Raw genomic sequence first — 25122 nt, 5'->3', positions numbered from 1 at the left:
CACATGTATGCTCATAAAAGTGATCTAGGTAAGCATAGCCACTCACTCAGGCAGACACTCAAGCTCACAAACACAACACAGAAACAAAATCACAGTGATACGTATACATATAGACAATCCCACATGCACACACACAAATATCTAGTCACATTCTCCCGAAGATAACAGCCACATTTAGAAAGAAAGCCATCAAAACAGTCATGCACATAGTACCACACAGACACGTGATTACACAGAATACCATTATGTAAGCTTACAATTAGACAAGAAACCACAAAGACATTCAGCCATACAGACACAGTCACAGACAGACACACAACTGCCCATAGTCAACAGCCCACAATGTCACAGAAACAGTCAGCTCCACTCACATACAGACTCATAGTCACATAGGCTCAATCAACCGCACAGAATCACAAAGCATAGGAAATCACTTATAGTAGGGCTTCCCAGGTGGCGCTAGTGGTAAAGAACCAGCCTGCCAATGCAGGAGTCAAAGAGACGCGGGTTCGATCCCTGGGTTGAGAAGATTCCCTGGAGGAGGTCATAGCAACCCACTCCAGTATTCTTGCCTGGAAAATCCGCATGGACAAAGAAGCCTGGCGGGCTACAGTCCATAGGGTCTCACAGAGTCGGACACAACTGAAGCGACTTAGCACGCACGCACATACAGTAACTTGGTTAGCAAGCTTCCTGGGACAAACTGGCAGACAGTTCGGGCTGAGATCGTCCACCTGAGCCTACCTCCTCTCACACAACCCCATTAAAGGACACCTCGAGATCTGGGCTGGTGATTTCTAGTACTCATTTTCTCGAGCCTCAGCTGCCTCTTTTAACTCCAGAATCTCTCTGCACTTGCCCCCTACAACTGACCAACCAAGAGTGGGCCGAGCCCCCTCCTAGGGCCAATCAGAGCAGGAATTCAGCTGGCCAATCGGATTGACCCGCTCGCCTTCCGCCCCTTTACCGGTACTTCCGCTCCTTAAAGGGGGTTAAGGTATCTAGGCTAGACGCGCCCGCTTCCACCGGCAAGACTGCCGTAGCCCCTTTAAAAGGCAGAGACGTGAAAGAGCAGGGCCCTAGGACGAACCAATGACAAGCCCCATTTGGCCTCTGCCCCGCCCATCCTCACGGAGGTCAAAAGTCTCGTTCTATATGGCACCGTGGTCTGTGCAGTGAACCCAGAGGCTCCAAGTGAGGATTCGCGAGAGGGGCAGAGGGTGCAAAGGGCCAGGGCACTTGGTGGGAGCCGCTCTGCTCAGACGCCTCCAAATCCCCAGGTCGGCTGTGATTGTTCTGCTTGCCCGCTCGCTGCCCACATGGCCCTGAGAGGCGTCTACGCGCGGCTACTGTACCGCGGACCTGGCCTACGAGTCTTTCGTTCATGGAGCTCGGCGACAGCGCAGACCGGTCAGTGCTGGACCTGGGGTGGAATGGGGAGGGAGAAACTTGAGGCTCGGGGACTTTTTCGGGGTGATTTTTCCCGTCCTATGTTTGCAGAGAAAGGCGAGAAGACCCAGAGTCGACCGGCCAAGCGTAAGGACCCCTGGTTGCGCCATGCGTCTGCGCCCCTCGTCCAACTGTCCCCTCGTCCAACTGTTTGTTTGTCCCCGATGGGTTCTGTCCCAGAATCTGAGGGCTGACCAGGCGGGGAGGCAGGGCCGTGGCCAGGGCCAGAGGCGCTGAGGCAGTGAGTTTCCCGAGAAAGACCACTTTGCCAGTCCTGTTTGCTGCCCACATTAGTTGAGGGTTGAGGGGTAGGGCTGAGGATTCTGGGGGAGGGGAGGGCGTGGTGGTCGGGTGGACAGGGCTGAGTAGAGTCCCACTCCCTCCAACCCCGCCCAGCTTCGCGGCCTGAGTTTGACTGGAGGGACCCACTGTTGCTGGAGGAGCAGCTGACAGCAGATGAGATCCTCATCAGGGACACCTTTCGCACCTACTGCCAGGAGCGCCTCATGCCCCGCATCCTGCTGGCCAATCGCAACGAAGGTGCTCAGGCAGGCGGGTGGGCACTCTGGAGATCCCACTGCCCGCTGAACCTGTACCCTCCATCATGTACACTAGTTCTGCCTGCTCTAGCTGGGCCTCAGAGCACCTCTGGCTCTGGGTTAGTGCTCCTGAGGGCCAAGGCTGGGCCTGAAGTTGGGCCTTCTGTCCCTTTGCAGTTTTTCACCGGGAGATCATCTCAGAGATGGGGGAGCTCGGTATGCTGGGCCCCACCATCCAAGGTAAGGACACATTTCTCTCCATACTCTGCAGCCCTCTACTGTGTCTTGAAAAGCCCCTTTCTTTCCCTGAGCCTAGTTTCCCAGTCTGCAAAGAGAGGCTGTTATGTCTCTGTCTGAAGCGGCTGTGGGGATGAAATGAATAAACCCCAAGCTAGAGCCAGCTTGGTGCCCTCTTCTTGGGTACTCCTATGGGGCTCTGTCTCTTGGGCAACAGGTATCACTGGTCTCAAGTGGGCAGGGCTTTGTTCCCCATTGTTCTATTTCTCTCCCCTCCTGCCCGCCCCCAAACCCTGGCCCATCCTTACCAGGGTATAGCTGTGCTGGAGTCTCATCAGTGGCCTATGGGCTCTTGGCCCGAGAGCTGGAGCGAGTGGACAGCGGCTACAGGTCAGCAATGAGTGTCCAGTCTTCCCTTGTCATGCACCCTATCTACGCATATGGCAGCGAGGAGCAGAAGCAGAAATACCTGCCCCGGCTGGGTGAGCAGCTGCCTGGGGAGCCTGGTGGACAGAAGATGGTCCCAATGATCTGAAACTCAGGGTCAGGGCTGTCCCTCAGGCCTGCCTTATGTTCTCACCTTAAGGGTATTGCCAATGGCCCCTCAGGCCCCCTGCCAGACCCTGGACCCCACCCCACATCTGATTCTCCTAGGTCTCTCTTGACTCTGCCCCTTTCTCACCACCATCATATCCCCTGTGATTTGCTTTCTCTGCTCCCCGTTGCAGTCCAAAGTTTAAAGTCTTAACTTCCCAACTGGTTCCACAAGCCCCCACATGGGCATGCCTCTGCTGACCTTTCCAGCTCATCTCTGACTACTCCCTTGACTGCTCCTTTGCAGTCGGACTCAGCGGCTTGGAATTCTCAGTTGTACCCCTGGACTTTTGCACATCCTGGTCTCACTGCCAGGACTGCTCTTTTGCATACCTCTTCCTGCTTAACTCCTTTTCACTGCCCTTCAAGACAGTTTAGCCAACCCCTTCCCGACTTGTCTGGACCTCCCCCCTTTATGGCATTGTGACTATGACCTGGGTGAGATGTCTGTTTCCCCCACCTCCTGGGAGTGCCGTGAGGGCAGGGTCAGCTCTGCCTTGGCCTGGCTCAGTGGAAAGGCCCGCAGGTTTCAGTAGAGGGTTTGGATGGAAGACCCACAGCCTCATGATCTCGTCTCATGCCTGCAGCCAAGGGGGAGCTTCTGGGCTGCTTTGGGCTCACGGAGCCCAACCACGGGAGTGACCCTAGCGGCATGGAGACCAGAGCCCGCCACAACCCATCCAACAGGAGCTACACCCTCAATGGGTCCAAGACCTGGTGAGGCAGGAGCCTGGGGGCCTTAGGCAGGTGGGCAGGGGCAGTAGGTGATAGCCAGATCCCTCACTGCCTTTCCTGCTTCCAGGATCACCAACTCGCCTGTGGCCGACTTGCTGATAGTATGGGCTCGGTGTGAGGATCACTGCATTCGGGGCTTCCTGCTGGAGAAAGGGATGCGGGGCCTCTCAACCCCCAGGATTGAGGGCAAGTTCTCTCTGCGGGCATCATCCACAGGGATGATTATTATGGATGACGTGGAAGTGCCAGAGGAGAATGTGCTGCCCGGGGTGTCTGGTCTGGCGGTAAGCAGCAGCCACCTTGGGAACGGATATCAAGTCACCTGCTGCTTCTCTTTTCTTGGGCAGGTCCCTTACTAGGGACCCAGCTGGAGAACAGATACCCATGGAGCCCAAACAGTAGTGACTTGGAGAGGCTCTGCCTGGCTCACTGATGTGTGCTGAAACTGCCCCCCTCTCCTTTCTAATTTTTAGCTGTGCTGGTTGTTCATTGCTGCATGGACTTTGGTCTAATTGCAGAGAGCAGGGGCTACTCTCTAGTTGCAGTGTATTGGCTTCTCTAGTTGTGGTTCCTGGGTTCCAGAGCACAGGTTCAATAGTTGTGCACTGGCTTTGTTGCTCTGTGGCATGTGGGATCTTCCCGGACCAGAAATCAAATCTGTGTGTCCTGCATTGGCAGGTGGATTCTTTACCACTGAGCCACAAGGGAAACCCAAAACTGCCCCATCTTGGTGACCATCTCACTCAAGCTGGCTCGGCCCGGGATGCATAGAGGCCTGAACCAACTTAATTCTGCTTGCATGTGCATCTTCCTGTCTCCTTACCTCAGACCCTAGATCTGAGCCTCCGGTCCAGATCTTGGACTGGGGAGAACTGTATGAAAACCAAGAGTGAGTAGGCAAGAAGCGAAACCCTATGTGCATTGTTGGCTTTGATGCCGAGGCTGTGTGTGACTTCAACAGTTGTGCTGAGTCTCCCTGGTTTACACTGACTGTGTATCAGGGGTGTCTGGGGAGGGGCACTTAAAAGTTAGTTCTCTACAGGTTCTCTCATCTCTTGGTGGGGCTGAGGCCCTGTCTCAACCCTACAGGGCCCCTTCGGCTGCCTAAACAATGCCCGCTATGGCATCACGTGGGGTGTGCTTGGAGCTGCTGAGTTCTGTTTGCACACGGCCCGGCAGTACACTCTGGACAGGTCTGTGGGGGCTACCATGACAACTCCCAGGGGTGTGGAGGGGGGAGGCTCGGGCTCCATCACTTACCCCTCCACCCTTGGTGCTCAGCCACCAGATCTAAGTTCCCTACTCTGTGAATTGGCCGAGGAAGTCCTTCTGAGCAGTGAGGGGCTCAGTCAACAGCAGGGCCAGAGTGAGCTGAGTGGGGACACAGCTCACTCTGGAGCAGCCTGAAAAGGCCCTGGGATAGGACTGGGGAGTGCCCTCCACCCCATAAAATTTGCCTTGACCTTGCCTGCGTAGGATCCAGTTTGGTGTCCCACTAGCCAAGAACCAACTGATTCAGAAAAAGCTGGCGGACATGCTCACCGAGATCACATTGGGCCTTCATGCCTGCCTGCAGCTCGGCCGCTTGAAGGACCAAGACAAGTAGGGGCTCTGTGTGTGGGAAGGGGCAGGCAGCTATGCAGGAGGACCCAGTGCCTCTCCCAGGCACGGTGGTGGTTGGGCCTGGAGAGAGATGCCTGGTGCCCCTGGGGAGCCCGCCCTGCCTACCTCTCCCTCACTGGGAGCCATGTATGCTACTGTGATGTAAACCCCCTCCCTGGCTGGCTTTGCCCGTGGGGTAGGGATGCCTGGGTGCCCGGAGCGGGGTCAGTTCTCTGTAACCCAATGTTTGTGACATCTGTGCTGTTCCCAGGGCTGCCCCGGAAATGGTCTCTTTGCTGAAGAGGAATAACTGTGGGAAGGCCCTGGACATCGCTCGCCAGGCCCGAGACATGCTGGGGGGGAATGGGATTTCTGATGAATATCACGTGATCCGACATGTCATGAACCTGGAGTCTGTGAACACCTATGAAGGTGGGGGCTGGATTCCTGGGGGGTGGGGGGGAGGTTCACAGTGGCCTCACATCTGGGGAAGGGGACAGCAAGGAGGGGCAGGGACAGCAGGCTCAAATCCTGCTGTCAGCTGTCTGTCACCAGTTGGCAGCATGATGTGGGGCAAGTCCCACCCTCGGTCCTGCATCTGGAGTGGCCCACAAGGGGACCATGGAAGTATACACTCCCACATTTCCCCCGTTATGCTCGAGGAAGGATTTTCTTAAGCCCACTTACGGCTTACTCGGGCATCCCCAGATGGGGTCACAACACCCAGTGGGCTGGTGAATTCAAGGTGGTGAGTGTGCAGCTACACACAGGAATCAGCACCCCATTTTATGTGAGAAAAAGAGAGAGAAACAGTGAATCATTGGCAGGCTGTGGTGTTTGCACCTGGTAACTGGTTGTGACTCCTGTCGGGCCCAGAATCCCTTGCCTCGTAGGAAGACAGACATAGAAAAAGATAATTAAAAAGAAAAAAGATGTGGGGACTCCCTGATAGTCCCATGGTTAGGACTTGGCGCTTCCACTGCGGTGGCCTGGGTTTAGTCCTTGGCTGGGGAACTAAGATCTCACAAGCCAAGGTGTGGCCAAAAAAAAGAAGAGAGATGTACAATTCTAGTGTGAGCCACACAGACTAGAGGGAGCTCTAACAGGACTCAGTCTCTGAGGGAGAAAGTGGAACCATATTAAGCCTTGAGGGAGGTGTAGGAGTTCCCTGGGCAGAGACGGAAGTATCGTCCAGTGCTGTCTGGGTGGGGTATTCCAGGCAGCAAAGGGGAGGGGGAGGTGATTCTACAGCATGACAGGGACCCTGAGGACAAGCTGAGGGGACCTCCAGATGGTTTTATGCAGGGGAGGGGGCGGGATAGATTTGCACTTCAGGAAGAAATGAGAATTATTTTGCTCCATGAAAAGGAGGGCATAATCTCTGGTTTCTGCCTTGGGAAGCTAAGGAAGAACAGATGAGAACATGGAGGGCTATAGAGTGTTCCCTTTGTGGATGTGGGGTGGGATGTGGGATGTGGGGCTTGGGGCAGTGGCTCCAAGACGAGGGGAGGCAGGGATCAGCTGGGACAGGCAATTAATTGTCTGATGTTTGCTTTCCTGTCCCTCCTGCGAGTAAGAAAGGGTCTGATCCATTTCCCATAGAGCTCATTAGCTCTTTCCACCTCTGCGGGAAGAAAGCATGGCTGGGTTGAAAATCAAACATTTAATCAACTGTGTGCGGTTCGGGTGGGGTGAATATGGGAGAATACCAAAGCTGGGCCCCGTGGTGGGGGCTGGACTTGCTGTGGTTTGGGGCCTGGCACAGAGAGCATCGGTTGGGTTTTGTTTGCTTATTTTTGCCAAAGAAGCATTGCAGAACTCTGAAAAACAATTTTCTCAGCATGGCCCAAACGGTGGCCTTCCTTAGTGACTGTCACTAAGAGGGACTCTCCTGGTAGCTGTCAGCATTCACCATCTTTGTGAATCTGTTCTTCTTCCAGAGTAGTAGCCTGTGGGGGGACATGAAGATTGACTTTAAAAGGAATTTGTGGGGGAATTCCCTGGTGGGCCAGTGGTTAGGACTCTGCACTTCCACTGCAAGGGACACAGTCAGGGAATTAAGATCCCTGGTTGGGGAACTAAGATCCCACATGCCATGTGGCACATCCAACATAAATAAGCAAATTTTTTTAAAAAATAAAGGGAAATCGTGAGCTGTTAAGACTGCAAACTGACTCTGCATTTATTCACCCAGGCACTCATGACATCCACGCTCTGATCCTCGGAAGGGCTATCACAGGGATCCAGGCATTCGTGGCCGGCAAGTGAACCCACTTCACCTGGGAGCCCAGATGGCACCAAACCCCTCTCCAGGGAGACACAGGGCTTGGAGCTTAGTTGGAGAGGTGGCAGATGGAGCCAGTTCTTCTGGTGGGAAGTGAGAGACACTGATTTTTAAATATCAAAATTTCCCTTTTGAAGTCATTCAAATGTGTTCCTTAAAGAGAAGATGGAACTTTCTGTACTGAGTGTCTCAATCCAGTTTTGACCATGGACAGGCAGGGACTCCACCTGCCTTGGAACAGAAGCTCCTCGACAGGGGAGTAGGGACAGGAGAGGAGAGTGACATGGAAGCAACTTGTGAGACCCACCAGTGTCTAAATGAACTGCTCCATCCACACGGTAAGCGTTCACTCTATACCCTCTGACCCTCCCATCTGGGGGCAAGTGCCTTAATGCTGGACGCTGGAGCAGAATGAGTGATAAAGAGAGAGAATAATAAAGAGTGTGCGTGTCTGACCCCACCGTGTTGGATCACATTTTCTGGTAACCAGTAACAGGAAAAAGGAACACGTGAAAGGGCTGTGAAGCGCGCTGGGACTCAGCAGGGATTCCCCCAGCCCAGAAGTGATCTGGACCATGTCGGAGTCTTGGCCTTGACTGTAATAAATAAACTCAGGTGGGCACTGCCAGGGCTTGGGGCTGAGGGCAAAGGGGACTTTGTCCTTTTTGTCACCCACCACAGAGCTGACACACAGTGTAGGAAGTAACAGTCCGGCTTCTCAGCTCGGACACACCACATAACAGGGGAGCATGGGGCCATGAGTAGGACGGCCAGAGCACCAGGGCCTTTGCAGAGATAGTGGTTCCTATGAGGTTTAGGGCCAGGCGATGCTGCTCTCTGTTGATATTTACTTTAAAAGATGTTTTTTCTTTTTCTGGCCGTACCCCATGGCATGTGGGATCTTAGTTCCCCCACCAGGGACTGAACCCGTGCCCCCTGCATTGGGATCATAGAGTCTTAACCATTGGACCGCCAGGGAAGTCCCTGCTGACATTTACTTTCATCTTAGCCCCTACAACTCTCATACCTCAGGCTGGACACACAGGTCTTTGTACACGGTCTCCACAGTGTGGCACACTTGTTTGAGCTCTGTTTCCAGGTGACTGATCTTTGCCATCTTTTGGGTGAACTCTTGAAGCTTTTCCTGGATGATCTTGTTGTGGTGATTATAAATCTGATACATCCTCTCCTCGAGCTTCTCTGTCAGGTCTGAAACCTTTGAAAGAATAAGAGGTGCTCTTAGAAAATCAAACAAGAGGCGTCACGAGACATTTGTTCTGACTGGTTCTTTAAGATTTCTTCAGTTTATCTTATAAAAGTGCTAAAAACAACTCTGGTGACTGGGAGTAAAATGGCCTATATGTTAAATTTTTCTTTTTTTTTTTTTAATGAGAAATATTTTCAACTTTATTCATCTCCAAAGAGTGATTAAAAACATGATTCAGGGGACAGTAAAAGTTTAGGTCAAATAAAGTAGAAGAATGTGACTTTACATATATATATTAAATATATTACATATATGTAGTATATTTTATATACTACATATATAATTATATTATATAATTTATAATAATTATATAATTATATATTTGTAGTTATAAATAATGATATAATATTGCATATTTTATTATATAATTATATAACATAAATTATAATTATATTAAATTATATATATTATAATTATATATGGCATATATAATTATATATTGCTTATAATATATATATGGAGAAGGCAATGGCACCGCACTCCAGTACTCTTGCCTGGAAAATCCCATGGACGGAGGAGCCTGGTGGGCTGCAGTCCATGGGGTTGCTAAGAGTCAGACACGACTGAGCAACTTCACTTTCACTTTTCACTTTTCATGCACTGGAGAAGGAAATGGCAACCCACTCCACTGTTCTTGCCTGGAGAATCCCAGGGACGGGGGAGCCTGGTGGGCTGCTGTCTATGGGGTCGCAGAGTCGGACATGACTGAAGTGACTTAGCAGCAGCAGCAGCATAATATATATATATATATATATATATGTGTGTGTGTGTGTGTGTGTGTGTGTGTGTGTGTGTATATATGTATTAGTGTAACTTTATCCCAGATCATTTTTCTTTTTAAAAAGGAAGGTGCAAAATTATGTAAATAAAATCAGCCAGGTTAGGAGGAACGTATCTAGAATGGAGACTAGAGGAAAACATGCAACAAAGTGGCCTCTCAGTGATGGTGTCATCTGAATATTTTTATCTTTTTTTCCTGCTATGTCATATTTTTCTCTAAATTTGCTATGTACCAGGTAGGTAGGAATGGGGCTAAGGGAGGAAGTCAGCCTGTCGTCTAGAGATGACGTGTGGAATTCACAAGTTGTCTGACTTACAGGACACATTCTGAAGACACATCGGGGATAACTATTAATAACAGACCTGAACATAACATTAGGTTTTGTTAGACATAAGCCCCAGCCATGTTCAGGGACTTCCACTCTCCCAAATCATGTGACTTCTGGAGGACAAGTGGGTGTGATAACTCAGGTTATGCCTCAATCCCCTCCTGCCACAGCCATTAGCGCAGCATGAAGGTAAGGGACTAGTCTGTGATACAGGTGAACCTTGGCTTCTCATCCTGGCTCTCCCACTCAGGCAAATTATTTCCAAACCTTACTTTACCCATCTGCAACATGGGTCTAATCTCTTCTCTGCCGGATTGCTACAAGGGTGAAATGAGGTACCATATGCAAACTGTATAGAATGTGTGGGGAACATAACAGCAGGGTGAAATGAAGTACCATATGCAAACTGTATAGAATGTGTGGGGAACATAACAGCAGTTCATTGCCTCCCCCTTTATGTTTTACATAAGGAACACCCCCCCTTCCCCTGAGGTTCTGCAGTACATGGGGGGAATCAGTCACCTTGATCTTGAGGCTGTCTCTGAAGTTGGTCATGAGGGCATGGTCCTTCTGCCTGCTCTCGTTGATGTTTTCGATCAGTTCCTGGGCCCTCTTCTTCAGGATGTCAATGCTCGAGTCCAGAGAGGAAAAGTAGGGTCCTGACTTTCCTTCCAGCATCATCAGCTGGCGGTTGGCACTGGAGGTGGCGACAGAGGGGCTAGAAACCTGACTTCTGCAAGTATAGGAAACTTGAGATCAGCACCAAACTTTCCTGAGAATGGCTGATCTGAATTAGCTCTGTGGTGGGAGAACCTGCATCTTGTGTTTCCCGTTGATGACACTTGTTTCATTCACACCCCCTCCCCCACCCTGCCCCTGAGGGGAAGGGACAGTTTAAGAGTCTGCCTGCCAATGCAGGGGGACATGGGTTCAATCCCTGCTCTGAGAGGATTCCATGTTCTTTTTTTTTTTTAGGATTCCATGTTCTGTGGGGCAACTAAGTCTGTGCACCCCAACTACTGAGCCTGGGCTCTAGAGCCCGTGCAACCTAGAGTCGAGCTCTGCAACAAGAGAAGCCACCCTAATAAGAAGTCCTTGAACCACACCTAGAAAGTAGCCCTCCCTCTCCCCAATTAGAGCAAATCTATGCACAGCAACGGAGACCCAGTGTAGCCAAAAATAAAACAATTTTTAATAAAAAAAATTAAAATTAAAAAAAAAAATACCCCCAGAAGAGTTTGTCCCACACTGTGTGTGCTAAGTCACTTCAGTCATGTCTGACTCTTTGCAACCCATGGACTGTAGCCTGCCAGGCTCCTCTGTCAATGGGATTCTCCAGGCAAGAGTACTGGAGTGGGCTGCCATGCCCTCCTTCAGGGGATCTTCCTGATCCAGGGATCCAACCCACGTCTCCATGTCTCTTGCATTGGCAGGCAAGTTCTTTACCACTAGTGCCACTTGGGCACTAATGCCACTTGGTTACTGTACATATGACTATAATTATGCAATTCAACTAAATGCATAGTTAGTGAAATAGTGAAAAAAGGACAGCTGTCTAAAAAAGCTAAATAGAATGAACAAAGTTGAACCTAATAAAATACAACTGTTAAATCAAGTGTGGGCAAACAACGATATATTAGGGCCAAGAGCATAAAAATTGTAAATATTTTGCATACAGATTGCTTTGTCGAGGCCTATAAGTTTTTGCTTTGCTTTAGAAAAACAAAAGTGGGGGACTTCCCTGGTAGCCCAGTGTTTAAGACTCTGTGCTCCCAATGCAGGGTGCTGGGTTTGATCCCTGGTCAGGGAACTATTGATAGATTCCACATGCTGCAACAAAAGATCCTGAGAGCCACAACTAAGACCCGGCCCAGCTAAAAGAAAAGATGGTAAAATAAAAACACAAAAGTGGAAACTGTGGGTAATGCATTATGAATGAGGTGTATGCAAGGAAAAAAAAAGTTGTGATCTGATCAACAGACCCATTGGGGTTTTAAATTAAGATAAAATGTTTAAAGGGCTTCCCTGGTGGTCCAGTAATTAAGTATCAGTTTGGCAATGCTGGGGAACAACAATCCCATATGTTGTCAAACAACTAAGCCTGAGGGCCACAACTATTGAGCCTGTGCTCTAGAGTCCAAGAGCTGCAACTATGGAAGCCCGTGTACCCTAAAGCCGGTGCTCTGCTACAAAAGCCACTGCAGTGGGAAACCCACACACCAGAACTAGAGAGTATCTCCTACTCACTGCAACTAGAGAAAGCCTTCATGCAGCAATGAAGACCCACCACAGCCAAAAAATAAATAAATCTTTTTTAAAAAAAAAGATAAAGGGTTTAAGGTAAGATGCTCTTTTTTTCCAGCCAATTTTTTGTTTTGTCTGCCCTGCACCATGCTAAGCTACCCGCTTCATCTTGCTGCACCCTCACACCACGCTTTGGGGTCTGTCCCCATCGTCTTTACCTCATCGCTGAGGACACAGGCTCAGCACGACTGTGTCACTTTCTCAGGATCCCCAGTCTGTGCAGACCTGGGTATGGCATCCAGCTGACCTGACCCCCGGCCTGGGCCCTGTTTCCCCCAAAGTTCTCGTTTTCCTCCTCACCCTGAGGTGCTTCCAGCTCTGAATGGCTGAGACTCGGAGGTGCCAACACAGCAGCTCTTCCACACACCAGTTCACACACAACCATAAAGCCATGACTGCAAGCCAGGCACAGCTACTGAGAAAAACACATCTTCATTTTTGGATGCTTCCTCCATACAAATATTTTTCTTGACTTTTCTCCAACTGCTTGAGATCTTTCTTCTGGCTCAGGATACAACCACAGGGAAACTTGAGTGCATGAGAGTCAGGGGGGCCAGACTCTCATTGACACAGAAGTCCTAAGGCCTGAGACCCTGGCTGTGTCCTGGTTCTCAAGTTCTCCTTATCAGATGGGTTTTTGCCCTTGGGCCTTTGCACTTGCTCTCTGACAGGGAGACCTGGCCTAGGCCACTACCTCTTTTGTTTTTAATATTTATTTATTCATTTTATTTTTGGCTGTGCTGGCTCTTTGCTGCTGCACGTAGACTTTCTCTAGTTGCGATGAGCAGGGCCTACTCTCTAGTTGTGGTGTGTGGGTTTACCAGTTGTGCTGGCTTCTCTTATTGCAGAACACAAGCTCTAGGCACTTAGACTTCAACAGTTGCGGTACAAGGGCTCAGTAGTTGTGGCACATGGGCTGAGTTGCTCCCTGACATGTGGGATCTTCCTGGACCAGGGATTGAACCCGTGTCCCCTGCATTGGGATTCTTAAACACTGAGCTACCAGGGAAGCCCCCGCTGCCTCTTTTGAAGCACCACCTATGACCCCGTGCCTATCTCTACCACTGTGTGCTTGTCCCTGATGCCGCGCTCATCTCCCCATTTATCTCTACATTCCCAGCATCCAGCACATTTTGAGTCCTCCACTATTAACAAACGAATGAATGAAGGACACTGATCCAGTCCTCCCTATTCTGGCTTTACACAAAGCATGCAAGTTCATCTGCCTGCAGAGCCAGACGCTTGTGTTCAGAGCATCTGTCACAAATGCTCTGTGTTCAGGCACTCATGAGAAGGTGTGCCTCTGATCAAGGCAGATATTTTATAGCAAAACCTTACTGATAGAAAACAAAGACCACCTAAAGGCTCCCTGGGCATTCCTGTAAAAAAAGGTTTTGCTGTCCTCTTGACCTGCCTCTCAAGGGAAGAATAATAAAAGTGCACAGAATAAATGAATGAGTGATTAGGAAGGGCTTTCATTACCATCCACGCTCCCATGTTTCCCAAACTTATCCTCAACCCACGCCTCTCCTCTGAGCTCCCAGTAAGGTACCTGACGACCCCTAGGCCCTCTCCACTTGGCTGTCCCAGAGGCATTTCAAACTCCTCTAAATTTACACACTAACTCAAAGTTGTCCGCCCTCCTCCTGTCATTGAAGAACACCAAAAGTCACCTGGAACCCAAGCCAGAAACTTGGCAGCCACCCTGGAGCCTGGCTTCTCTCTGTCCTTCCAAGTCCCCTCACAAAATCAGACTTCTCTGGTGGTCAGGTGGTTAAGAATCTGCCAGTGCAGAGGACACGAGTTCGACCTTGGTTCTGGAAGATCTCACATGCCATGGGGCAACTAAGCTCCTGCACCTCGACTGCTGAAGCCCACGTGCCCTAGAGCCTGTGATCCACAAGAAAAGCCACAGCGCCACACGAACAGTAGCCCTTGCTCACTGCAACTAGAGAAAGCCTGCATGAGGCACCAAAGACCCAGTGCAGCCATAAATAAATAAATTTCTTAAAAAAGAAAAGATTTAAAAAAAAAAACCAACAAAAACAAATCCTGTCACAAAATCAGACTAGCCTGGTGCTCCAGTGCTTAAGAATCTGCCTGGCAATGCAGGAGACAAGGGTTTGATCCCTGGTTCGGGAAGATCCCGTGTGCCCTGGGGCAACAAAGCTCCAGGGCCACAACTACTGAGTCTGCTCACCTAGAGCCCAAGCTCCAACACAAGAGAAGCCCAAGCACCACAGGAAGAGTAGCTTCTGCTCTCCACAACTAGAGAAAGCCTGCGGGAAGCAATGAAGACTCAGTACGACTAAAATAAATTAATTTAAAAAGAATCCCGTCACAAAATCCTTTCATTTCCACCTCCTAATTTCTCCCAAATCTATCATCTCTTCCCCACCAATCATTCGCGGCCCCACACCTATTGTTCTCACTTGGGCCTCAGGGACCTTTGGACCACAATCAGACACCACTTCTGCTCTATAGCCTACAAGACCCCCCACCAGCTGCAGGATAAAGTAAATTCCCTAGCAAAGCACACAAAGCTTTCCAGGGCTGTGGAAAGGCCTCCATCTTCTCTTTTCACCCTCCACTCTCAGCAATTTGGAACCTTCCACAATTTCACCAAATCCATTAGCCTTTGCCTGAAATGACTTTTCTTTTCTGTCAACTTCATGAGACACCATTCAGAGCACCGCTACCTCGCCATCGCTTACTAATCACAACACTGCCAGTTTGTACGCAGATTCCCTCCAGGCGCCCTATGCACTCTGGGCAGAGAGTGCATTGTATCCATTCCAGAGGCATCACCACTGTTCCCTGAACACCTAAATGAAAGAATTACCACCTGAGATGGATGTAACATTCTTGGTCTTAAGCCACTTTGTACCTGGAGTTGCTTTGTTGTCCCCACTGTATAAGGGCTCTGAAATTAAAATCAATGAGAGAACCAGGTGTTTCTTTTTTGTGTCATTGCTCACAACCTGCTTGAGCTGCTAACTGTTCAAAGTCGCTCCTTTCTCAGGCTCGAGGGACAAAGCTAGAACCGGTCTCCGTGGCAGCTACACAAATGGTGAAAAATCACTTGAAATCAGCTCATTCAAATTTCGTGGTGGGACAAAGGCCTGCATCAGATGTCTGCAGAGAGCATCTTGATTTTCCCCAGCCACCCCTTTGGGGTTTTATTCCTTTCCATTTCATTTTTCTTAATACTCAGCAGCTGCATATTAATCAGGATGCTAATGAATCATAGGCTTCCCTGGGCCTGCATTCACCAATTAACTTTAATAAACAAAACACACCATGTCCTCTCCACTGGCTTCCCTGGTTCTCAGGCCTGCTTCTGTTGCCCAACCCTGGATGGAGGCCAGGGACTGGAAGTGGGCCCAACAGAGCAGGCTGCCTGTGCTCAGGGTGGGGCAGTGGGGGGCCAGGGTGGGGGTTGTGAACACATCCCTCTGCTCATTTATGATGGTCTGTCCTAAGGAGTCCCTAATTCAGCTTCGAGGATTAGGACCTAGTTTCCGAGTAGGGCCCACGCTGGCAGGTGGCCCAGGAACGGCGGAGGAAATGGGTCTAAGCGAAGAGACCATCTGTTCGCTCCAGGTAAAGCTGTGATTGGCAGGCGTGAGAGCCAGAGCTGCCCGCTGGTGGGGGCCCTCCCTCCGCGGGCCTCTAACAGATACACAAGTAAACAATTCGCCAGCCACTTACGACCACCGCAGGCGGTGGTCCCGGGAGAAGAGACGAGCTAATCAAACATTCAAGGAGGAACACAACAGCATCTCTGGTGGCTGGGCAAAATGATGTTTTGCTGAAGTACAGCCAGGAAAGGGGAAGGTGTGAATTGAAGCTGCAGAGCTCACTCCTTTCACCCTCTGCTCTTCTCTTGTGAAATGTGTTCACATTGTAATCATGTCATTGACAGTCTGCTGAGGGGTCTGTTAACTGGCCCGTGCACTGGTTCTAATCCATGTTTCTCGACCCAAAGCTCTTTTAGAACTCCTCAAAGTCTCTCAATGATTTGCATTTGTCTGTGTCTCCTCACCACTTAGATCACCGCCTAAACATACTATTTGCAGGAAGGCGTTATCAAACAAACTACTTTAGTTCTCTTTTTCTTTTTTATGGTCTCCAATTGATAGCACACACCTTGGAAACCATTCCACCCTATGCTCTGTTTTACAACTGAGGCCTCTGAGAGGCAAGAGGAAGCTGGCTTTCTGCCTGCAGTCCTCAGGGGCCCTGTCTTGAGCCTCATTCTATTCCCAGGTGAGCTCCTTCACGGAAAAAGTGACTCTCACAGTGCCATCTCTCTGGCACCTGGCCCCACCCATCCTGAGTTCTCGGTCAGAAAGTCCAACCCTGTCCTGGGCTTATTCATCTGTATGTCTCTCAGTTCAGTTCAGTTCAGTCGGTCAGTAGTGTCCGACTCTCTGCGATCTCATGGACTGCGGCACACCAGGCTTCCCTTGTCCATCATCAACTCCCGGAGCTTGCTCAAAACTCATGTCCATCGAGTTGGTGATGCCATCCAACCATCTCATCTTCTGTTGTCCCCTTCTCCTCCCGCTTTCAATCTTTCCCATCATCAGGGTTTTTTCAAATGAGTCAGCTCTTCACATCAGGTGGCCAAAGTATTGGAGTTTCAGCTTCAGCATCAGTCCTTCCAATGAATATTCAGGACTGATCTCCTTTAGAATGGACTGGTTGGATCTCCTTGCAGTCCAAGGGACTCTCAAGAGTCTTCTCCAACACCACAGTTCAAAAGCATCAATTCTTCGGTGCTCAGCTTTCTTTATAGTCCAACTCTCACATCCATACATGACTACTTGGAAGACCATAACTTCGACTAGATGGACCTTTGTTGGCAAAGTAATGTCTCTGCCTTTTAATATGCTGTCTAGGTTGGTCATAGCTTTTCTTCCAAGGAGCAAGTGTCTTTTAATTTCATGGCTGCAGTCACCATCTGCAGTGATCTTGGAGCCCAAAAAAATAAAGTCTGTCACTGTTTCCAATGATTCCCCATCTATTTGTCATGAAGTGATGGGACTGGATGCCATGACCTTAGTTTTCTGAATGTTGAGTTTTAAGCCAACTTTTTCACTCTCCTCTTTCACTTTCATCAAGAGGGTCTTTAGTTCTTCTTTGCTTTCTGCCATAAGGGTGGTATCATCTGCATATCTGAGGTTACTGATATTTCTCCCAGCAATCTTGATTCCAAGATTGTGTATGTCTCTGGCCACCTTGAACTCAGCAAGGGCAGAATGCATCTTGTGCCTCTGCCAGTTGGAAACCAAACCACCTTGAGCCAGAAAGTGGGCGGCCCTTTCTGTGCTGGTAAGCATTTAGCAACTGGCTCTCTAGGGGTGGAGGAGGAGGTGGCAGGGGAAACCTTGATTTGTAGTATTTGCCAATTTCCATGGTGCACGGACTCCCACTATAGCCGATTTCAAGCTACCAACATGAAGATGCTAAATGCCAGGTTGGGAAGAGATGTGTAGAACTGGCTCCTGCTGGTAGGAGCCAGCTCCAGGCTCTAGGACATCGCAGCTGGGAGACCTCGTCAGCTCATCCCTTTTCTCATGCCTCAATAAATGAACCGCCCCCCGCCCCCAATCTTCTCTCCATCTGCCCTGCTAGACAACCTGCAGAAGCCTCCCACCTATCTCCCAGGTCCACTCCCACCCCCTCTCACCCATTCTTCACAGAACAGCTGGTGTCTTTTTATAACAGGAACCTGAGCATGTCACTTCTCTGATTTCAGCCATTCTCCGCCTTGGTATTCCCTTTGTTTCTATCTAACAAAAACAAAAACTTGTACACAGATGTTCACGGCAGCCTTATTCACAAGAACCAAAGAGCAGAAACAATCTTAATTTCCAACAGCTGATGAATGGATAAATAAGGTAAATCCATAATTTAGAATATTATTCAGCTATATAGAGGAATGAAGTTCTGATACATGTTACAACACGGATGAACCCTGAAGACATTATGCTCAGTGAAAGAAGCCACTTACAAAGGATCACACAATTGTATGATTTCATTTATATGAAATATCCAGCAGAGACAAATTGTGGAGATAGAAAGTAGAATTGTTGCCAGGGACTAGGAAGGACATGGGCTTACCAGGTGGCACTAGTGGTAAAGAACCCGCCTGCCAATACAGGAGACATAAGAGATGCAGGTTCAATCCATGTTTCGGGAAGATCTCTTGGAGGAGAGCATGACAACCCACTCCAGTATAACTGCCTGGAGAATCCAATCCCATGGACAGAGGAGCCTGATGGGCTACAGTCCATGGGGTCGCAAAGAGTCAGACATGACTGAGTGAGCACACACATGCATGATTACAGAGGATATGTTTTCCCAGCAACCTGACCTCTCTTGTGTCAGTGCTTATTCAATACATGCCTTTCTTATCAGATGGAAGCACTGAGAATGTATGAGCCTGTCTATCCAGTGTAACCAGGGTATCACTACCACCAATCACGAAGCCTGACACACTGGCCTTCCCACTGTTTGGTGACCATACCAAGCCTGCCCCTGCCTCAGGGACTTGCAGCTCCCTCTGCTTGGAATGTTTGGGCATCTGGACGCCTCCTGGCTGGCTCCTCCTTATGTGACCTCCTTAGAGATCAACTATTCCAAACTCCCTGTCACTCTAGTTTCTCCTTCTCGGTTTTGTTTCTTTACAGCACTTGTCACTAATTGAAATGACATTTAAAAAAATTATCTTATCTTTTAGAAAGTTCAGTTCAGCTGCTCAGTTGTGTCCGACTCTTTGTGACCTCACGAACTGCAGCATGCCAGGTTTCCCTGTCCATCACCAATTCCCGGAGCTTGCTCAAACTCATGTTCATCAAGTTGGTGATTCCATCAAACCATCTCATCCTCTGTCGTCCCCTTCTCCTCTTGCCTTCAATCTTTCCCAGCATCAGGGTGTTTTCAGTGAGTCAGTTCTTCGCATCAGGTGGCCAAAGTATTAGAGCTTCAGCTTCAGCATCAGTCCTTCCAATGAATATTCAGGGTTGATTTCCTTTAGGACTGACTAGTTTGATCTCCTTTCTGTCCAAGGGACTCTCAAGAGTCTTCTCCAACACCACAATTCGAAAGCATCAATCATTTGGTGCTCAGCCTTCTTTACGGTCCAACTCTCACATCCATACATGACTATTGGAAAAACCACAGCTCTGACTACACGGATCTTTGTCATCAAGGTGATGTCTCTGCTTTTCAATATGCTACCTAGGTTGGTCATAGCTTTTCTTCTTTTAATATGCTGTCTAGGTTGGTCATGACTTTTAGAAAGTCAGCTTGGCAATAGACCCAACATAGTCAATACAATATTCAAGAAGAATAAAGTTGGGAGGACTGATGCTACTTGATGTGATACCAGTGAAAGAATATAAAATAGACCAGTGGAACAGAATAGAGCCCAGATAAAGACCCACACAGGTAGTCAACTTATCTTTGACAAAGGAACAAAGAAAATTCAGTGGAGAGTGGAGAATCTTTTCAACAAATGGAGTTGTAACAATTAGACTTCCACATGCAAAAAAAGTGAAGTTAGACACAGATCTTGCACCTTTCACAAAAATTTTCTCAAAATAGATATCATAGCCCTAAATGTAAAACTATGGCAGAAAGTTAAAAAGAACTAAAGAGTCTCTTGATAAAACTAAAAGAGGAGAGTGAAAAAGTTGACTTAAAACTCAACATTCAGGAAACTAAGGTCATGGCATCCGGTCCCATCACTTCATGACAAATAGATGGGGAATCATTGGAAACAGTGACAGACTTTATTTTTTTGGGCTCCAAGATCACTGCAGATGGTGACTGCAGCCATGAAATTAAAAGACACTTGCTCCTTGGAAGAAAAGCTATGACCAACCTAGACAGCATATTAAAAGGCAGAGACATTACTTTGCCAACAAAGGTCCATCTAGTCGAAGTTATGGTCTTCCAAGTAGTCATGTATGGATGTGAGAGTTGGACTATAAAGAAAGCTGAGCACCAGGGAACAATGGTGCTTTTGAACTGTGGTGTTGGAGAAGACTCTTGAGAGTCCCTTGGACTGCAAGGAGATCCAACCAGTCCATTCTAAAGGAGATCAGTCCTGAATATTCATTGGAAAGACTGATGCTGAAGCTGAAACTCCCAATACTTTGGCTACCTGATGTGAAGAGCTGACTCATTTGAAAAAACCCTGATGATGGGAAAAATTGAAAGCGGGAGGAGAAGGGGACAACAGAGGATGAGATGGTTAGATGGCAACACTGACTCAATGAACATGAGTTTTGAGCAAGCTCCAGGAGTTGGTGATGGATAGGGAAGCCTGGCATGCTGTAGTCGATGGGGTCACAAAGAGTCAGACACGACTGAGTGACTGAACTGAACTGAAACATAAAACACAAAACTGTAAAACTCCTAGAAGACAACATAGGAGAAAATATAAGTGGCTTTGGGGTTGGTGGTGACTTCGGGGTTGGTGGTGACTTCTTAGATACAATACCAAAAGAGAGAACTGGTAAATTTGACTTCATTAAAATTTAAAACTTCTACTCTGTAAAAGAAACCATTAAGAGAATGAAAAGACCCATCACAGACTGGGGCAAATCTTTACAGAACACAAACCTGGGGCTTCCCTGGTGGCTCAGTGGTAAAGAATTGCCTGCCAGTGCAGGAGACATAGGTTTGATCCCTGGTCTGGGAAGATCCCACATGCCTTGGGGCAACTAAGCCTGTACACCACAACTACTGAGTCCATATGCTGCAACTACTGAAGTTCGCGCACCCTCAAGCCCATGTTCCACAGCAAGAGACGTCACTGCAGTGAGAAGCCTGGGCACCACAACTAGAGAAAACCCCGCATAGCAAAGACCCAGCGTCACCAAAATAGATAAATAAATAAAATTATTTTTTAAAGACAAAAAAAAAGGCTTTAAAAAAAACACCTGCAAATCTGATAAAGGCCTGACATCCAAAATATTCAAAGAACTCATGAAACTCAGCAATAAAAAAATAATCCCAAAAAAAGAAACATCCAATTTAAAAACAGTCAAAGATCTGGACACCATACCAAAAGACGCGCAGATGTCAAATAAGCATATGGAAAGATGTTTAACTTCATACCTCATAATGAAGTTTCAAATCAACATAACGATACCACCATTGCCTGTTGGAATGGGAGAAACCTAAAACACTGACAACACCAAATGCTGGTGAGGATGTAGAACAGGAACACTCATTCACTGAAAACAGGAATGCAAAATGGTTCAGCCACTTTGGAAGACATTTTGGCAGTTTCTTTCAAAACTAAAAATACTCTTACCATATGATCTAGCAATTGTGCTCCTTGGTATTTACCCAAAGGAGTTGAAAATTTACATCTACACAAAACCTGCACATGAATGTTTGCTGTAATTATATAAACAACTAAATTGGTAAAACTTGGAAGCATAATTGCTGAAACTTAAAAGCAACCTAGATGTCCTTCAATAGGTGAAAAGAAGTCAGCTCCAAGAGAGTAGGAATTCTGATTTGTTCACTATTGTATCCTCAGCATCTAAAACAGCCTTTAGGTAAAGGAGACCCTTGATAAATATCTGGTGAATAAATGTGCAAGACAAGAAAGTCTTTTTAAAGTAATCTGTAACACTGCTCTTTCTCTTACTCCAACATCGCAATTTCTGTTAGTTTTATCTTCTTAAATCTATTCAAAATTTGACGACTTCTCATCACCTCCATGGATCTACCCTAGGTCAAGTCACAGTCATTTTGCACCTAAATTATTCCAGTTGCTTATCACTGGCCTCCCTGTTTTCAGTCCAGCCTTCGATAATCTCTACTCAACAGCCAGATGGTGGCGGTTTGGTCACTAAGTCATGTCCGACTCTTGCGACCCCAAGGACTATAGCCTGCCAGGCTCCTCTGTCCATGGGATTCTCCAGGCAAGAATACTGGAGTGGGTTGCCATTTCCTTCTCCAGGGGATCTTCCCGACCCAGGAGTTGAACCCAGGGCTCCTGCATTGTAGGCAGATTCTTTACCAACTGACCTACAAGGGAAGCCCAGCAGCCAGAGGAAGCCTTTTAAAACTTTTGTCTAACGGACTATGGTGGTTTAGTCACTGTCATGTCTGACTCTTGAGACCCCGTGGACCAGGTTCCTCTATCCATGGGATTCTCCAAGCAAAAATACTGGAGTGGGTTGCCATTTCCTTCTCCAAGGGATTTTCCTGACCCAGGAATCAAACCCCAGGCCCCAGGTCTCCTGGATTGCAGGCAGATTCTTTACTGATTGAGCTACGAGGGAAGCCCGATGGACTGCACTTCTAAAAATGGCCAGACAGGAACACTTTTCCACTTTGCAGGCCATATGGTCTGGATTGCTTCTGGAGAAGCAGCCCTGTCCTAATAAAACTTTAACAATAATCCCGGAACTTCCCTGGTGGTCCAGTGGTTAAGACTCCATGCTTCCACTGTAGGGGGCACAGGTCCCATCCCTGGTCAGGGAACTAAGATCCCACAAGCCACAGCCCATTCCCCACCCCCATCCAAAAAAAAGCGCCTCACTCTGCAGTAGTCAATTCCTGTTGCTCCTCTAATTTCACATCTTTTCATGGGTAACTATCACCCAACGTCCCATCACCTGTCTAACTGTATCTCTTATTATTTCCCTCTTACCCATGCTTGCTCCAGCACAGTCCTCCCTTGGGGCCTTTGCAGCTGCTGTTTCTTGGCCTGGAATGTAGTCCTCCCTACCCTCATGGTTCACTTATCATCTCCTCCATGAATCCTTCCCTGAACCTCTGATCTAAACTGGCCATCTGCCACACTCTCCCTATTTTTTCCCCCAGAACACTCAGCATCCCCTGACTACCATATGCTCCTGAGTTTACAGACCTTCTCTTAGAATGTCAGCTCAATGCTTTTGATACCATGCAGGGCCCTGTGGGGCTCCTGGGCTTAAGACCTTTCTGTGGCCCCCGTTTCTTTGATTACAGGTAACAACATTCACTCAGCCTCCATGCTTCCCAGAGTTCCAATGGGCTGATTCAAACAGTTGTTAGGGAAAGGAAGGGATGGGAGACCAGGGAGAAACAGTCAAAAGTAGCCTTGGGGCAAAGTCCTATTTCCCTACCAGGGGATATACACAACAATATCTTTGAGCTATTTCTGCAGATACTGACACCCCTTCCAGGTGGGAGAAGCTGATGATTAATGATGGTAGGCTGCCCACAAACAGGTAGACCCCAGACCAGCTGGACTTGAAGGCTGATGCTGACTCCTACTTCCCTCACCATCAACCCCTCAGAACAAAGCAAGCCTGTCACTATTTTGATCCTTATCACCTACCCTGACAAGGAACCCTGTCTGTAAGACCTTTCCAAAGGAGGGGGGGCAGAGTTCTTGAGGTGCTAATCTACTGTGTTCCCTCTTTGTCTGGCAAAGAAATAAAGCCACTCTTCCTCCTCCATAACTCTCTGTATTTCTGTTCAGCATCAGTGCACAGAGAGCCAAGATTTTGGCATCACTGTGTCTCCAGTGTTTCCATCCCAGGCACATGGGAGATTGTGGACGAGTAGGTACAACAAATGTGCCAAGAGCAGACACTGGAAGGGTCTGGAGGAAGAAAAGGGTAAACGAGGGACTCAAGGGTCTGTTTGGGTCCTTTGGACCAGGTTCTTCCTCACCTAGCTGGCCCTTGACAAGCCTCCTCATCGCGGCTCTCCTCACCCTGCTGCTGTTCCTGGTTCTCCCCCAGCAGCTGTGGCTCCTGGTCCTTGAACTCTACGTGGGGCATGTCCACCTGTGAGCACAGCTAGCACTTGAGAGGTCAAAGAAGGGAGGGAAGGAGGGCAGGAAGTGGTCAGCCCACCCCCCCCCTCCTCAACCCTGGGCACCTCTGTGTGCTGCTGCGGCATGTTGCGGACCTGCAGGAGAGATGGGCGGGGCTGGGATGGGCACCACGAGGACGGGGGCGTGGACCGGGGGGACCCTGTGCCTGGAGCACAGGAGGACTCAGGTGGGGAGAGCTGGAGGGGATGGGGTGAGGACTGGGGTTCCTGCTGGGGTGTTAGGGTGCCTGGGCTCCTAACTGGTGTGTAAGTCGGCTCGAGTCCTTCGAGGAGAGAGAAGTAGGAGGAAAACAAGAGAAACGGGTGCGGTGCGTGGGTGTCTGTGTCTTTCTCTACCCTACTCCTGCCACGCGCCATGAGTGGAAGTCGGTCCTTCTGGCCAGGGCTGTCAGCGCGTCAGTCACACAGTCGGTTAGTCAGGGCCCGGAAGGTCAGTCAGGAAATAGGGGCCCAGCCGGGCGAGGACCGGCCTGGATGGCAGGGCCGGTCTCGGGTTCGTCGGGGAAGCCCAAGGTCGCTGCCGTTTCCTGCCCGTCAGCCCGCCGCCCGCGCGAAGGAAACAAGTGCAGCGTACTCCCTGTCGCTCCATTCCGTCTTTTCCCGCCTTCTCGTTCGTGCCCTCTGCGCACACGCTGGCCCCGCCCCCGGAACGCTCCGCCCCCACGCCTGTGTAGCGGCGCGAACCTTCGGCCCCGCCTCTTTTCGCGAACTTGCGCGCGCAGCGGGGCTGGGGCGGCCGTTGTAAGCGTCGGTTGGGCTGTCCAGGTGCTGCGCGCGCAGCCCGCACAGCCGGGAAGAGCCGGTGGTTTCTGTGCTCGCGTGTGTGCATGTGTGAGGCGGCACCAGGGCACAAGTTGAGTGGCGGAATACCTTGGACCGTGTGTTCATTCGTATTTCAGTTCATTTCTCATCTGCTTAGCCCAAAGAAATCTTGCCAATAAAAAATTCTGACTTTTGCTGTCATTTGATTACGACCTACTGCCCTTACTGGAAAAAGCTGATGTAATTACCACCTTGAATCAGTTATCTGCGCTCCAAAACCAGAAGCTCCTTGAAAGCATGGTGGCGCTGGCCCTTATAGAGTTGAGCCCATACCCTTCAATGATAATAGTAATGATAATGAATAGTGACAACAGTAGT

The 25122-nt window shown here is 49.0% G+C and overlaps 2 protein-coding genes across 5 annotated transcripts; one reads left to right on the top strand and one right to left on the bottom strand.

The window, feature by feature from the left end:
- The first annotated feature begins 1055 nt into the window (after positions 1-1055).
- GCDH (glutaryl-CoA dehydrogenase) lies at positions 1056-10974 on the top strand. Of its 3 annotated transcripts, none has more exons than XM_065917656.1 (12): positions 1056-1194; positions 1281-1410; positions 1501-1536; positions 1846-1989; positions 2166-2228; positions 2537-2707; positions 3407-3536; positions 3622-3838; positions 4644-4747; positions 5031-5156; positions 5428-5588; positions 7351-7895. In XM_065917656.1, the coding sequence occupies exons 2-12, from the start codon at positions 1320-1322 to the stop codon at positions 7422-7424; spliced, it is 1317 nt and encodes a 438-aa protein (XP_065773728.1). In that variant the 5' UTR covers positions 1056-1194; positions 1281-1319; the 3' UTR covers positions 7425-7895. The 3 variants fall into 3 exon arrangements, 2 of the variants coding, with proteins under 2 accessions (XP_065773728.1, XP_065773727.1); XR_010660855.1 differs by adding an exon at positions 10792-10974 and having other exon boundaries at positions 1149-1410; positions 7351-7778; XM_065917655.1 differs by having other exon boundaries at positions 1149-1410.
- Positions 6661-24615, bottom strand: SYCE2 (synaptonemal complex central element protein 2). Of its 2 annotated transcripts, none has more exons than XM_065917658.1 (5): positions 24557-24615; positions 23818-23933; positions 10339-10513; positions 8468-8656; positions 6661-7105 (listed from the first exon to the last, which is right to left on the bottom strand). In XM_065917658.1, the coding sequence occupies exons 1-5, from the start codon at positions 24569-24571 to the stop codon at positions 7058-7060; spliced, it is 543 nt and encodes a 180-aa protein (XP_065773730.1). In that variant the 5' UTR covers positions 24572-24615; the 3' UTR covers positions 6661-7057. The 2 variants fall into 2 exon arrangements, with proteins under 2 accessions (XP_065773730.1, XP_065773729.1); XM_065917657.1 differs by having other exon boundaries at positions 10339-10549; positions 23818-23951; positions 24557-24582.
- Between the last annotated feature and the right edge of the window lie 507 nt (positions 24616-25122).

The sequence above is a fragment of the Muntiacus reevesi genome, chromosome 1, assembly GCF_963930625.1.
Source record: "Muntiacus reevesi chromosome 1, mMunRee1.1, whole genome shotgun sequence".
NCBI classification, from domain to species: Eukaryota; Metazoa; Chordata; class Mammalia; order Artiodactyla; family Cervidae; genus Muntiacus; species Muntiacus reevesi.
Note: the sequence above shows the minus strand (reverse complement) of the source record. Positions and strands in the feature narration are given on the sequence as shown.